The following is a 12,684-nucleotide window of genomic DNA, read 5'->3' as shown; positions in this document are numbered from 1 at the left end:
TCCCCTTCCTTACCACAGGGAGGCAAAAGAGAGGCTCCCAGCATTGCTGCATCAGCTCCCTTTGTGGCCTGAGCTTCCTTTGGGGCACACTGAAGGAGGGAGACTCAAGCCACTCTGGACCGAGTGACATCTGCTTGTCATTCAGAGATGGGACAGGAAGCAGAGGGTCTGCTCCCTCCTTTGACTCAGGACTGACCTGCTGGGTTTAAAGACTCCTTTGTTCAGGAGGAAACCCTTTATTCATTCCCTGTTTGTTCAGCCTGCCCTTGCCATGTGATGTTTATTGAATTAAGTCTCCCTACCATTCACCCTGCCCACCCGGAGCTGCCAACGGAGGCAGGAGATTTTGATAAAGGGACCTACATAAGGAGAAAGACTGTAGCTAGTATTGTTAGCATGAACCAGGCCCTGGGTTATGCAAACAATCTACAAATTCAGTGTCTGAGGGTTATGAGAGGATAGATCCAGGCCTGATGACTGGGTCACCGACAGAGAGATGGTCAACCAAAATCCAGAGTTTGGCTTCAGTCGGGCACTAAATGAGGCTTTGACTTAAGCTGAGGGATACATGAGGAGTGGTATTGGGGGTGATGGAATGTGGGGCAAAAGCCACATGGGTATGCAGAGGGCCAGGGAAGTGGTGGGCACCATGTAGGTCCCTGATGAGCTGCCATGCCATGCCAGCTTAATGTTTCGTGCCATAACAAATTATCTGGTATAACTTAAGAGGAGACTAATTTTTGGCTTTAGGGAGTTCAGCCCATCTTTATTCAGCCTCATGCCTGTGCACAGAGCATCATAGTGGCCAGAACATGTAAAGGGGAAGCTGTTCACATGTTGGAGGAGGAGGAGACAGGAAACAGAGGAGTACAGGAAGAAGCTAGGACAAGATAGAGCTTCAAGGACACAACCCCAGTGACACAACCTCCACTTAGACCCTACTTCCTCTTTTCACCATGTCCCAATTATGTCATATCATTTTGAATACATCAAGGAATGAATCCACTGATTAGGTCAGAGCCCTCAGGATCCCATCACTTTCCCAAAGCTCATCAACTGGCCACCGCGTCCTCGTGAGGCTGTGGGAGACGTTTCATATTCAAACTATTAACAGTGCCCCATGCCGGGAAACTAGGCACCCCACCATGATCCCAGGATGTGCCCCCCCACACACACTGAGAAGAACACCACTTCATCCTAACAGTCTCACGCAAGCCCCAACATCCCAGAACCATCCGGGCAGGCACCAGGGCCTTTAGTTCCCTTGACCCATCTGAATGGTTCCTTCCTTCTCAGCAGCATTCCATCATGTCCTAGCATTTACAGAACACCCGCCTCCCTGTGTGAGGATTTGGGGTGCCGGAAGGGAGGTGTTTTCACCAAATGTAACCATGCCCATGAGCTCAGCTCCCCTCTGAGTGCCGCTGAGCTCTGCTGTCCCAAGAAAGTGCTTTCCAGCTGGCAAGCAGAGTGTGCTTGCTGGTAGAGAGTTCTTCATTGTCTGAGCCCCAGACCCCTTTGGAGGCTGGCGGAGCCCGGCTCCCTTCTCAGGATTGCAGCTTTAACCGTTTAGGAGTTTAGAGCAGAGGACAACAAAGCGTTCAGTTGTTTGTTTGATGATATGCGGCTCTCAGAACATGGAAGCACAATGGTCATGGGGCGGCTCACTTTCTCCTGGTAAGAAGGTGGAGCCCTGGGTCAGTAACCAGCATGGGTACAGCCAGCTGCTGTTGACATCTGAGTGACAGGAAAGATCCCTGGTGATGGTGGCTGCCTTCACTCCTGGCGGAAGGAGGCTCTGAGCCGGGCTCTCTGTCCCCATGTCCCCTTCAACACTTGTCCTAAGGGCTTCTCCTGACCTGGAGTTTGCAGGGCATGCTTTCTTTCTTTCCACTGTGTGGCATCCTTTTCCCGGGACAAGGGAGGGAGCCGCAGCGCAGCCCTAGGGACAGGTATCAGCTCAGCAGCATCCCAGCTAGGTTGTAATAGGACTCTACCACCATGCGCTGCCCTGAGAGGTGACTGTGCCCTTCCCTCCCAGAGAGCTCTTGGCTCTCATGGTGTGGGGTGATGGAATGGGGACTGTCCTCACAGATAGCCACAGTCAGCCCCAGTTCCCAGCTTTGATTGAAAGAAACACTGTCCCAAGCAGTGCCAGGACTTCTGCCTCCCCGAGTCATCTCACCATCCTCCACCTGTCCCGAGGTGACAAGCTCTTTTCAAGCCAGCCCTGGCCATGCGGCCGCCCTGCTTTTCTCTCTGTCTCTGGTTTTCCCATTGCTGAACTGTCTGGCCTTCCGCAACCCTGTCTTTTCTTTGGAGCCTCTCCCTCTCCCCACCCTTCCCCCTTATCCATACTTTTCCCTGACACACACACACACACACACACACACACACACACACACACACACACACACACACACACACACACACACACTGGTGGCCTTCTGGAAGCTTTTGTAATCTAGTGCCTCAGTTTCTCCATATACATAATGGGAAGTGGGCCATCCACTTTCAGACCTTAGGTGCATTTTGCGATGGGGGAGGGGTGGGGAGTGGCCTGACCCTGGAGTAACAGGGCTGGGAGAACAAAGAGCTGAAAATAGCACTTTATGTAAGCCAGGAGCAGGAGGCAGAAACTGGGATGGTGTGGGGAGGAGCACTGTTTTGCTGAGGTGGCTGAGGTGGCACCTGGGCTTTGATGATATCCAATGCAGCCATTGCCTGTCCTCAGCACGGCACCCAGGTGGAAGGCAGCGCAAGGACACTTCCTGGTCATTCATTTCACTTTCCCTCTTCCCCTCCTCCATTGCTCCAAGTCAGAGGTGTGAGAATCTGGACCCTTGTTGTACCAACTCAAATGTAAGGGAGGGTCTGTTCTGCACCCCCACAGCCCTGAGGAGGATGGAGACAATGGGACAGGAACTTCAATACCTGTAGGCTTGAACAGGAAGCACTTCACCCTGATGGGTGACTTTGGACCCTCTCTGGGCCTCAGGCTAGGCTGTAGAACTGAAGGGGAGTCAGCCCCGAAAGGGCATGGGGAAAGCAGCAGGCGCTGGGGTTGGGATACTGTACCCAGGACATGCAGATGCACTGTGGCCTTGGACCTCGATGCCTGCTCTTTGGGTTCTGCTGGCCCTGTCCTAGTTCTTGGCTGGGCTGGCTGCAGCTATTTCAGATGTACAAGGAACATGACTTGGGACTTGGGCTCCAGAGTGTCTGGATCTGACAGACGGAGCCTGGCTGCCCTGCACTGTGCTCCAACCAGCTGTCTGCTGTGTGCTCCACGTCATCCTCTTCCACCTGAAACACCTGGGCTTTGTCCAGTTCCAGGGTGGTGTGACACAGACCTGGCTTAGTTGCCCAAGTTACTACAGAGTGGCTGCTTTAGGGTTACTGTTGCTGTGATGAAACATCATGACCAAAAACAAGTTGGGGAGGCGAGGGTTTAGTTGGCTTGTGTTTCCACATCCATAGCCCATCACTGAAGGAAGTCAGAACGGGAACTTAAACAGGGTAAGAACCTGGAGGCAGGAGCTGATGCAAAGGCCATGGAGGAGTGCTGCTTACTGGCTTGCTCAGCCTGCTTGCTTATAGAACCCAGGACCACCAGCCCAGGGATGGCACCACCCACAATGAACTGGGCCCTCCCCCATCAATCACTAATTTAAAAATTTCCCCAGAGGCTGGGCGGCGCTGGTGTATGCCTTTAATTCCAGCACTTGGGAGGCAGAGCCAGCCAGATCTCTGTGAGTTTGAGGCCAACCTGGTCTTCTACAGAGCGAGATCCAGGGCAGGCACCAAAACTACACAGAAAAACCCAGTCTCAAAAAACCAAAAAAAAAAAAAAAAAAAAAAGCCCTACAGGCTTGCCTACAGCCCAATCTTATGGAGGCATTTTCTCAATTTCTCAATTGAGGTTCCCTTCTCTCAGATGACTCTAGCCTGTGTCAAGTTGACATAAAACTAGCCAGGACAATGGCCATACATCCTTGGACCTGTCACATTCCTCTAGATCTGCAGGAGAGGTGACAGATGATGGCAGAGAGCCATGGTGCCTGCCTCAGGGCCATGGGAAAGTACACACAGCCTTACCCAGCGAGGCTGGGTAAGAGCCAGGCACCTAATTCTCACCTGGCCTTTCATGACCCTCAAACCTTCCCACCCTCGCTCCTAAATCATGGTCAGGTCAGTGTTTGCTGAATGACCGAATGATGCTCCAGGGTCCTAGTGCCCCAGAACAGGGCAGGTTTGCCCAATTCCAGCCAGCTGAGCCTCACCCTGCTTCCCCAGCATCCTCTACAGCAGGTGACACTGGCCATGTGGGCCCAGGGCAGAAGCTTTTTTTGCCTTAGAGTGGACACCATGGGTTTCCTGAATTCTGCATCTGGGAAGGACCTGCATGGACAATCTGGCCTTGTCACTCACCTCAGCTAGGAGGGGTCTCTGATGCCCATCCACCAGAGATAATTCCAGAGAGCACTATGCTCATGATAATCGGTAAGGGATTATGAGAAAGCTCCATGACCTTTCTCTCTGAGGAGCTCACCCTCAGGGGCCACAGTATACTTACTTACTTGGTAGGCCTTTCACTTTGGGGGCAGTTTGCAAGGCTTCCTGGATTTCTAATGAGGGAAACCTTCCAAGGTACAGTGTCAGGCCCTGTGGGAAGAGCCACCGAGGGTTTAGTGGATCAGCTGCATGACATGGTTGGCTAGCCAGTTTACATGGCACACAGAGGCTTATGACTTGCCTGTTGTCACACAGCCATAAAAGGCAGAGCTGGATGTGAGCTCAAGAAAACCTCAGGGGTGAGCTACGAAGAGGACCCAGCGTCCTGTCCATATGTGGCGTCATCACCGGCCTTTGCAAACACATGTCCTTTGTCACCCCAGAATACCTGAAGCTTCTGAAAAAGGAATCTATATACAGGAGGCTGTGCCTCAGGACCCTCTGTCTACAACTATGCCTCCCTCTTGTTCCAGCCGTCATTACTGGCCCCTACAAAGAACACAGCACCCTCCTCCTCATCAACTCCCAGCATGCTCAGCCCCTGCTCCCAGCAGCTAAACCAAGCAATCCATTCACTCACATAGACTCCTCCATTTATGTACCTGGTAGACCCAGCAGCCACGGTTCTGAGCACTGAAGTCTCAGTGGCCTCAGTCTTGTCCTAGGTTATACCCAGTAGGAAGAAGAGATAGCACGGCCACATGTGACCTGTGTACGGAAAAGTGGACCAGGTCAGGATAGATGGATGATGCTATCTGCGGTGCCCATGGCGACGGGGCCGGTCGGGGAGGCCCCAAGCAATGAGAACCAAAGGAAAGGTGGAAGTGAGTCATGGATGGTGCAGGTGGTAAGACAGCTAGTGCAAAGGCCCTGGGGCGGTGTGATCATACTGGAGAAGTGGCCAGAAAGGGCCAGGCTGTGGAGTCAGCCGTGAGCTTGGGGCTTGGAATTCCTCCCAAGTGACATGTTAAGGCCCCAGGGCCTTGCTTGGGCTGGGGGTGTCCATTACTTGATTTCTTTTCCAAGGACTGTCTGGCTGCTGGGTAGGGAGCCGTGATGAGTGAGAGAAAAGGAAAATGGGACAAGGGGAGGGTGGGTTGCTCAGGTAGGCCCGTGCCGGAGGTGACCTGGAGCCAGTGGAGCATGTGTGCAGCCCAACCAGGACAATGGCTAGTGAGAAGAGCGAGCCACACTTCCTACAGCGCTCCCGCTTGGCAGGAGGGGACATGAGCAAATGGAATCTTCTTCGTGGAAAGCAAACTTGACCTCGTCTCCGAGGCAACCCACTGCCCTCAGGCTCAAGTCCAAGCATGACCAAGAGCTGGCAGAAAATTCTCAAGCATCCTGTGTTCTTCCCTGTTTATGCACACACAATTCCCAGTGTCTGAAACATGGCTCACTGCTCACAGTCAGACCCAGTGTCCATCCCTAGCCCATCTAGGCAGCTTTCCTTGATCGCTGCTCTCCCAAGTATACTGTATGCTGATAGCCATGTGATGCCCTCTGAGATCTAAGCGCGCGCGCGCACACACACACACACACACACACACACACACACACACACACACACACACACACACAAATTCAGGCAGGATGATGCCTCACCTCCAGCCCTGGCTGCTGGGTCCAGAGCCTTGGGGACTGTTCATTCAGCACCGATGGCTCACTGGAGACTTGAGCCAGGTCTGGGTGCCTGCACCAGTGTTGTCTGTGGAAACAACCCACAGGATTACTCTAAAACACAGGAAGAGGAGGTCTCATGAGGACAACACTCGGGAGACCATAGGAAGTCCCAGGACTTCCGTCTACCAGCTAGAGGCCCAATATGGCTGTTTCATCCAGCTCATCTTGAGAAACAGCAGTCCTGGTGTGGGAGGGTGGGTGAAGAACTTAGTGAGACGCAGCACTGGGCTGGACTGGCCCGGACCTGGGTTCAACCCTAACATTGCAGAAGGAAAAAGTAGACTATGAGGCGGGAGAAAGTGGGCATTGTAGCATGAATCTTAAAAGTTCTTATTAATTAAATCAAACCTGAGGCCAGTTATTGGGGTGAACACTGGAAGATCAGAGAGACAGAACAAGCCACAGCTAACCTCACCTGGCCAACTTCTCAGCTGATCTTGTTTCCTCAGACTGGAAGCCTCTGTGTCCTCATATCCGAATGGCTCTCAGCTGAACTGTGCTGCTAGAAGCCTGAAAGCTTAACCAGACAAATGCTTAACCAGACAAATGCTTCTAGTTTCTGGTCCTCACGCCTTATATACCTTTCTGCTTTCTACCACCACTCCCTGGGATTAAAGGCTCGCTTTCTGGGATTAAAGGCATGAGTCACCATGCTTGGCTGTATCCTTGAACACACGGATTTCTGCCTCTGGAATGCTAGGATTAAAGGCGTGTGCTACCACTGCCTATCCTAAGTATCTAGTGGCTTTTCTGTTCTCTGACCCCAGATAAGTTTATTAGGGTGCACAATATTTTGGGGAACACAATGCCACCACAGGGCATCCCTTGACGTCCCCCTCCACTGTGGCGTTCCTCTGGGCCTGTGGTGAGTACTGAGGCTGCACGGCGGGAAGGATGATGTTTGTGGCTGATTTCTTCCAGAAACGTCCCCACAGGCACAGAGAAATGACACCTACCAGCCATGCAGGCATCCCCTAATCTAGCCAGGTGAACGCAGGGTGCAGTCTCATTGACAGTCTGGAGGCAGGAGGAGATGATGGTCTCCAATAGCCCCCCTCCCCCCACCCCCGAAGAACCCACCTCAGAAGAGCTCACCTGGCTCGACCAGAGTCCAGGGAAAGCCTTCTGGAGTCATGAAGTCACTTAAGGGGGTGCAGGCTGGGGGTGGGAGTGAGGCTCTGGAAACATGGCTCGGGGTTCAGAGCACTTGCTGTTCTTCCGGTGGACCTGAGTTGAGTTCACAGCCCCCACACTGGGTGGTTTGCAGCTGCCTGTAACCCCAGCTCTAGGGAATCTGATTCCCTCTTCAGGCCTCCCCCATGCCCACCACACACACACACACACACACACACACACACACACACACACACACACACACACACACACACTGTGGAGGAATTAAGGAAGAGGTGGATATGTTGTAATACGGTATCCAGTTGTACATTAAGTTACCCCTTTGGGGTTGAAGCCATGGAGCGCACCCTTTCCTCATACACACCTCATTTGCTATTGGCCTGTCGTGTGCCCCGCCCCACCCCCCAGCATCCTGTCACTGGATGTGGGGGTGCTAAAGCTGTGAAGCACAACACTGAAGGCTCAAGTCTAAGACACACACACACCCCCCAGCATCTCCAGGTAGTTCAAGGAGGGTCTGAAAATGGTCAGGAGGTCCCAAAGAAAAATTGACTTCAGGGCTTGGAATGTAGCTCAGCTGAGAAGAGTGCTTTGTGGGTGTGCGGAAAGACCTGAGTTTAGTCCCCAGTATCATAGACCCATATTGGCACGTGCCTCTAATCCTAGCACTTGGGAGGTAGACAAAAGGAGAGTCAGTTCAAGGTCATCCTCGGCTACATAGCAAATTTAAAATGAGGTCAGCATGGACTACATGACATCCTGCCTCAAAAATAATAATAAAGAGCCGGGCGGTGGTGGTGCACGCCTTTGATCCCAGCACTCGGGAGGCAGAGCCAGGTGGATCTCTGTGAGTTCGAGGCCAGCCTGGACTACCAAGTGAGTCCCAGGAAAGGCGCAAAGCTACACAGAGAAACCCTGTCTCGAAAAACAAAAACAAACAAACAAAAATAATAATAATAAAGAAAATTTTACTTCAAAGTGTCAAACAGAAAAAGTCACTGTATTGCTCTGAGTGAGTAAGGTAAATATCTACAGAGTGGGGTCTGCCAGGTAACCTCAGCCATTGGAAGGTGTCACACGGTCCTCCATTCTGTGCCCTGGCAAACAGATGGGCTCTCCTCTCAGCTCTTGCCCGCTCAGCTTGTCTCTTGTCCATTTCCAGAACACGTTAGACCTGGAGGCAACCGGCGAGACCACCCAAGGCAGCGTTAACACCCTCCTGGATGTGTCTGTGGTAAGGCCTGCTCCGTTCTTGGGCTCCTGGGCTCTTCTTGGGGGTAGCCGCAGAAAGAGGACACAGGCGGGTGGGAGGACAGAGTCTCTGCCGAGCGCCCACCGCCCCAGCTGATGGTCTGGGTTCTAGTCTGACCTCCTTGCTGCCTGTGTGGCCTTGGGCGAGCTCCTTGGCCTCTCTGTGCCTGTGTTTTCCCATCTGGAACATGGAGCTGAAAACGGAGCTCCTTACTCATGGCTGGGGCCAGAGTGAGTCAAGTGATTCGGTCAGAGCATTGAGACGGTGTCTGCAGAGCTTTCCAGGCGTGGACCCTGGACTAAGGAAAGGGAACTGGTGGCCGTGGTCCATTTCTCCTGCTCACCAGGCTCACTGCATCTCAGGCCCCTTGTCAACACGTCGTACATTCTGCTGCTCTCATCCCTGCTCAGAGAGGCACCTTGCCCTGTCCGTGGCCACACAGTCCTGCAGCCCCCCCCCCCCCCCCCCCGCACCTCTGCTCGTCCAGATGGTTCCTGCAATGGAAATGCTTGTTTTGTGTTGCTGTCTTCTTCCTCCTGCCTTAATTATGTCTTGTCACTCGTGATGAGCCCCTGCCGAAGCCAAGAACTTCAATTCCCAAAGGAACCGAGTGGGTCCCCAGAGACACCTGCCAAGATCCTGGCACTCCTCGGCGGCCGAGATGTAGGGAGCCGTTTTTCCACCAGGCGATGCATTATTCAACACAGTGTGGCCGGGAGCTGAGGCGCAGGGACCGAGTCCTAGCTGGGTCTAGCACCGTTTGCTGTCCCTCTCTGGCCACCATGGGCTCTGATTTCTACTCCTGTTGGGTCTTTTGGCAGGACGATGTCAAACCTCCTCCCTCAGAAGACCTGTCCGGCATCAAGCCACCTCCTCCCCCACCACCACTGGCTCAAGATCAAGACCACCGGCTTGGCCAGACACGGAAGCCAGGGAGGGAGGACCCTGCCCCTCTGTCCGCTGCTGCCCACTCAGGCATCGTCTTCTCAGCACCCCGGAATCGAAGCCCACCCGTGGGCGCTGCGCCCGCCCCAGGGCCCTCCTCGGCAGCACAGGACTCGCCCTCCTCTCCCATTTACGCCTCCATCTCCCATGCCAACCCCAGGTCTAGGAAGCCGCTGGACACCCACCTGGCCCTGGTTAACCAGCACCCCATCGGCCCCTTCCCTCGGGTCCAGTCCCCACCACACCTGAAGAGCCCTCCTGCAGAGACCCCAGGGGCTGGGGCCTGCCTCCCGCCGCCGCCGTCGCCCTCTGACCACCCCGACCCGGCGGGTGCAAACCAGCACTTCGTCCTGGTGGAGGTGCACCGTCCGGACAGCGAGCCTGATGTGAATGAAGTGCGGGCTCTGCCCCAGACACGCAGTGAGTATGGCTGCCCAGCTCTGTGACACGGGGGGGGGGGGGGGGGGTCTCTGGTCCCCAGAGTCACTCTTCCTGTTGCGGCTGGTAGGCCCGGGTGCTGCAGAAGGGTCTGCCGGCCTACATGCGGTCTGGCTCAGGGTCAGCATGAAGATGGCCTGAAGCCAAGATCTGAGCTTGGATCCCACTGCTACCCTTGACTTTGTTGCACAGCTACCAAAAATGAGTGGCGCCTTCTTCCCCTGGCAACGTGGAGTAGACGCTGCCAGGTCACTGGGTGGGGTTTACGTGGGGGTGGAGTTAGGGGTCTCCTACTCCTGCACCTTGGGTCCATCTCACAGCCTCCTCTGGAAGACTGTTTGGGAAGGCAGGGCCGGCGTTGGTTGCTCCTGACCATTCAGTCTTGCAGAAAGAAGGTGCTGGGCCCCAGGGGTATGACAGTCCCAGTCACGGGACCTCTGGATGGTGTGTAGAAGCCAGAGTGCTGCACGAGGCCAGGTTGGGGCCCCCTGTCTTTTAAGGAATGCCCAATTTGATTGAAGATGTGGGGGGGAGCCCTGGCTGTCCAGCAGTTAGCTAGCCTCTGCTGCCATCGTGTGGCTGAAGTGCTACACAACACCCCACGAGGTAGCCGAATTAAAAGGGCAGGCAGGGTCTGGGGACTTGAGGCCACAAGCAGAGATGCTGAACACTGTGACCCTGCCCTGGGGGACAACTGGCAGGTGTGAGAAGAGCAAGCAGGCCTCTGTAGAGATGCTGGGCAGGGGATGGTGGGAGCCAGGAAAGACCGGAAGCCTTGCTTGCCCTCTTGCCCTTCACTCACGGAGTCCTGCCACCAGCCCTGTGCCAGCATTCTTAGTCTCCATTTCCCAAGTGGCAGAGCCGGGTCCTGAGAGCAGGCTGCCCTCCACTGCTCCTCCCTGCACACTAGTCTCTGTGATGACCGTACTATGTAGGCGTCACTCTCCAGGGTTAGATCAAGGGGGCTCTGAGATGATGGGTCACTCACCCAGGCTTGCACAGCTGGTCCTGGAGCATTCAGACCCAACACACAGGATCCACAGTGCACTTTTTCTTTTTCTTTTTCTTTTCTTTTCTTTTCTTTCTTTTTTTTTTTTTTTTGAGACAGGGTTTCTCTGTGTAGCTTTGTGCCTTTCCTGGAACTCGCTCTGTAGACCAGGCTGGCCTCGAACTCACAGAGATCCGCCTGCCTCTGCCTCCCGAGTGCTGGGATCAAAGGCGTGCACCACCACTGCCCGGCTCACAGTGCACATTCTTAAGCAAGAACCTCCAGCTCAGCGTTCAGTGGCTACACACAGAATGGAGCAGCTTTGCTGGCTAGAGAATGGGATATGTGTGCCTACCACTCAGTTCACATCAGGGTGGTCATGGGGTGCAGGGTACAGGGCAGGGTGATAGACCTTCCGTGTTTTTCTTGTGTAACTATGACCTTTAAAAAAAATCTCCTAACTCAAATATCTATCATTAAAAACTGACATTATGTGAATTTAAACAGCAGCCCATTTCTGTGAGCTGGGCTGGCCCATTAACCTCTATTTTCGTATTTATGCCAGTATTTCATATTTATGGCAGAAGTCTTGGATATAGTAGTGACTGTCAGGCCTGGCCCTGCTGGCAGATCAGGTGGTCAGGAGATGGGGAAGGTTTCAGGGAATATCCCCGGCCCTCCAGTCCCTGTGTCCCATCATCTTTCCCTTTCTCTTTGCATGGTGAGTTTCCACAGCCATCCAGTCCCCAGCTCCATCACCTCCCCCCCCCCACAAGTGGCCCTCCATGACTGCTTCTGTCCCCTTGTCTGTCCCCAGCAGCCTCCACACTCTCTCAGCTCTCAGACAGCGGGCAGACTCTAAGTGAGGACAGTGGTGTGGATGCTGGGGAGACAGAGGCCAGCACCTCAGGCCGAGGCAGACAGACAGCATCCACCAAGAGCAAGAGTGGCAAGGAGCTGCCCCGGACGGAGAGGACCACAGAGGGTGCCAGTAAACCCGTGAGTGGGGGAGTGCACGTAGGATCCTGGTGGAGGATGGGAGGCCCTGGGAATCAGGAGACACTTAGAACGTGAGCCTTAGGAGGCGTTGCTGGAGTGATCCAGAGGGTCACTGTGCTAGCAATCTGGAGCCCCTCTTTGCCCTGATCCTGGGTGGCAAGGGCTGGCAGCTGTTCTATACGCTAGTGTGGCATGGTAGCTGAGGTTGTCTTTAAGGTCAGGCCTGGGATTCAAGTCTCCACTCCACCAGGTGGTCTGGGCCTTGGGCATTATTAAAAGCCAAAGACTGGGGCTGGAGAGATGGCTCAGAGGTTAAGAGCACCGACTGCTCTTCCAGAGGTCCTGAGTTCAATTCCCAGCACCCACATGGTGGCTCACAACCATCTGTAATGAGATCTGGCATCCTCTTCTGTGTACATAATAAATAAATAAATCTTTAAAAAAGAAGCAGCACATGGATTTAAAAAAAAAAAAGCCAAAGACTTAGCTTAGTCTGCCTCATATTTGAGGCTCCCACTGTGCTCCACTGTGCAGCATCAAGGCCACCTTTCTCCCACCTGCAGCCTGGCCTCCTGGAGCCAACATCCACTCTAGTCCGTGTGAGGAAAAGTGCAGCCACACTGGGCATCGCCATTGAGGGTGGTGCCAACACACGCCAGCCTCTGCCCAGGATTGTCACCATTCAGGTATGTCTTCAAAGTTCCTCTTGTGGAAGTCCCCCTGTCTTAAA

The 12,684-nt window shown here is 54.0% G+C and overlaps 1 protein-coding gene across 4 annotated transcripts in view; it reads left to right on the top strand.

Annotated features, from left to right (window-relative positions):
- The window catches only part of Whrn (whirlin), an 88,083-nt gene that overhangs the window by 74,360 nt on the left and 1,039 nt on the right, over window positions 1-12,684 (top strand). For 2 of the 4 annotated variants that reach the window (XM_006979557.4, XM_006979559.4), the window contains 4 exons: window positions 8,495-8,566; window positions 9,406-9,949; window positions 11,773-11,954; window positions 12,518-12,640. In XM_006979557.4, coding sequence (XP_006979619.1) covers window positions 8,495-8,566; window positions 9,406-9,949; window positions 11,773-11,954; window positions 12,518-12,640 — 921 coding nt within the window. The remainder of the gene's footprint in view (window positions 1-8,494; window positions 8,567-9,405; window positions 9,950-11,772; window positions 11,955-12,517; window positions 12,641-12,684) is intronic. The other 2 variants (XM_015998220.3, XM_006979560.4) reach the window with 1 other exon arrangement.

The sequence above is a fragment of the Peromyscus maniculatus genome, chromosome 2, assembly GCF_049852395.1.
Source record: "Peromyscus maniculatus bairdii isolate BWxNUB_F1_BW_parent chromosome 2, HU_Pman_BW_mat_3.1, whole genome shotgun sequence".
NCBI classification, from domain to species: Eukaryota; Metazoa; Chordata; class Mammalia; order Rodentia; family Cricetidae; genus Peromyscus; species Peromyscus maniculatus.
Note: the sequence above shows the minus strand (reverse complement) of the source record. Positions and strands in the feature narration are given on the sequence as shown.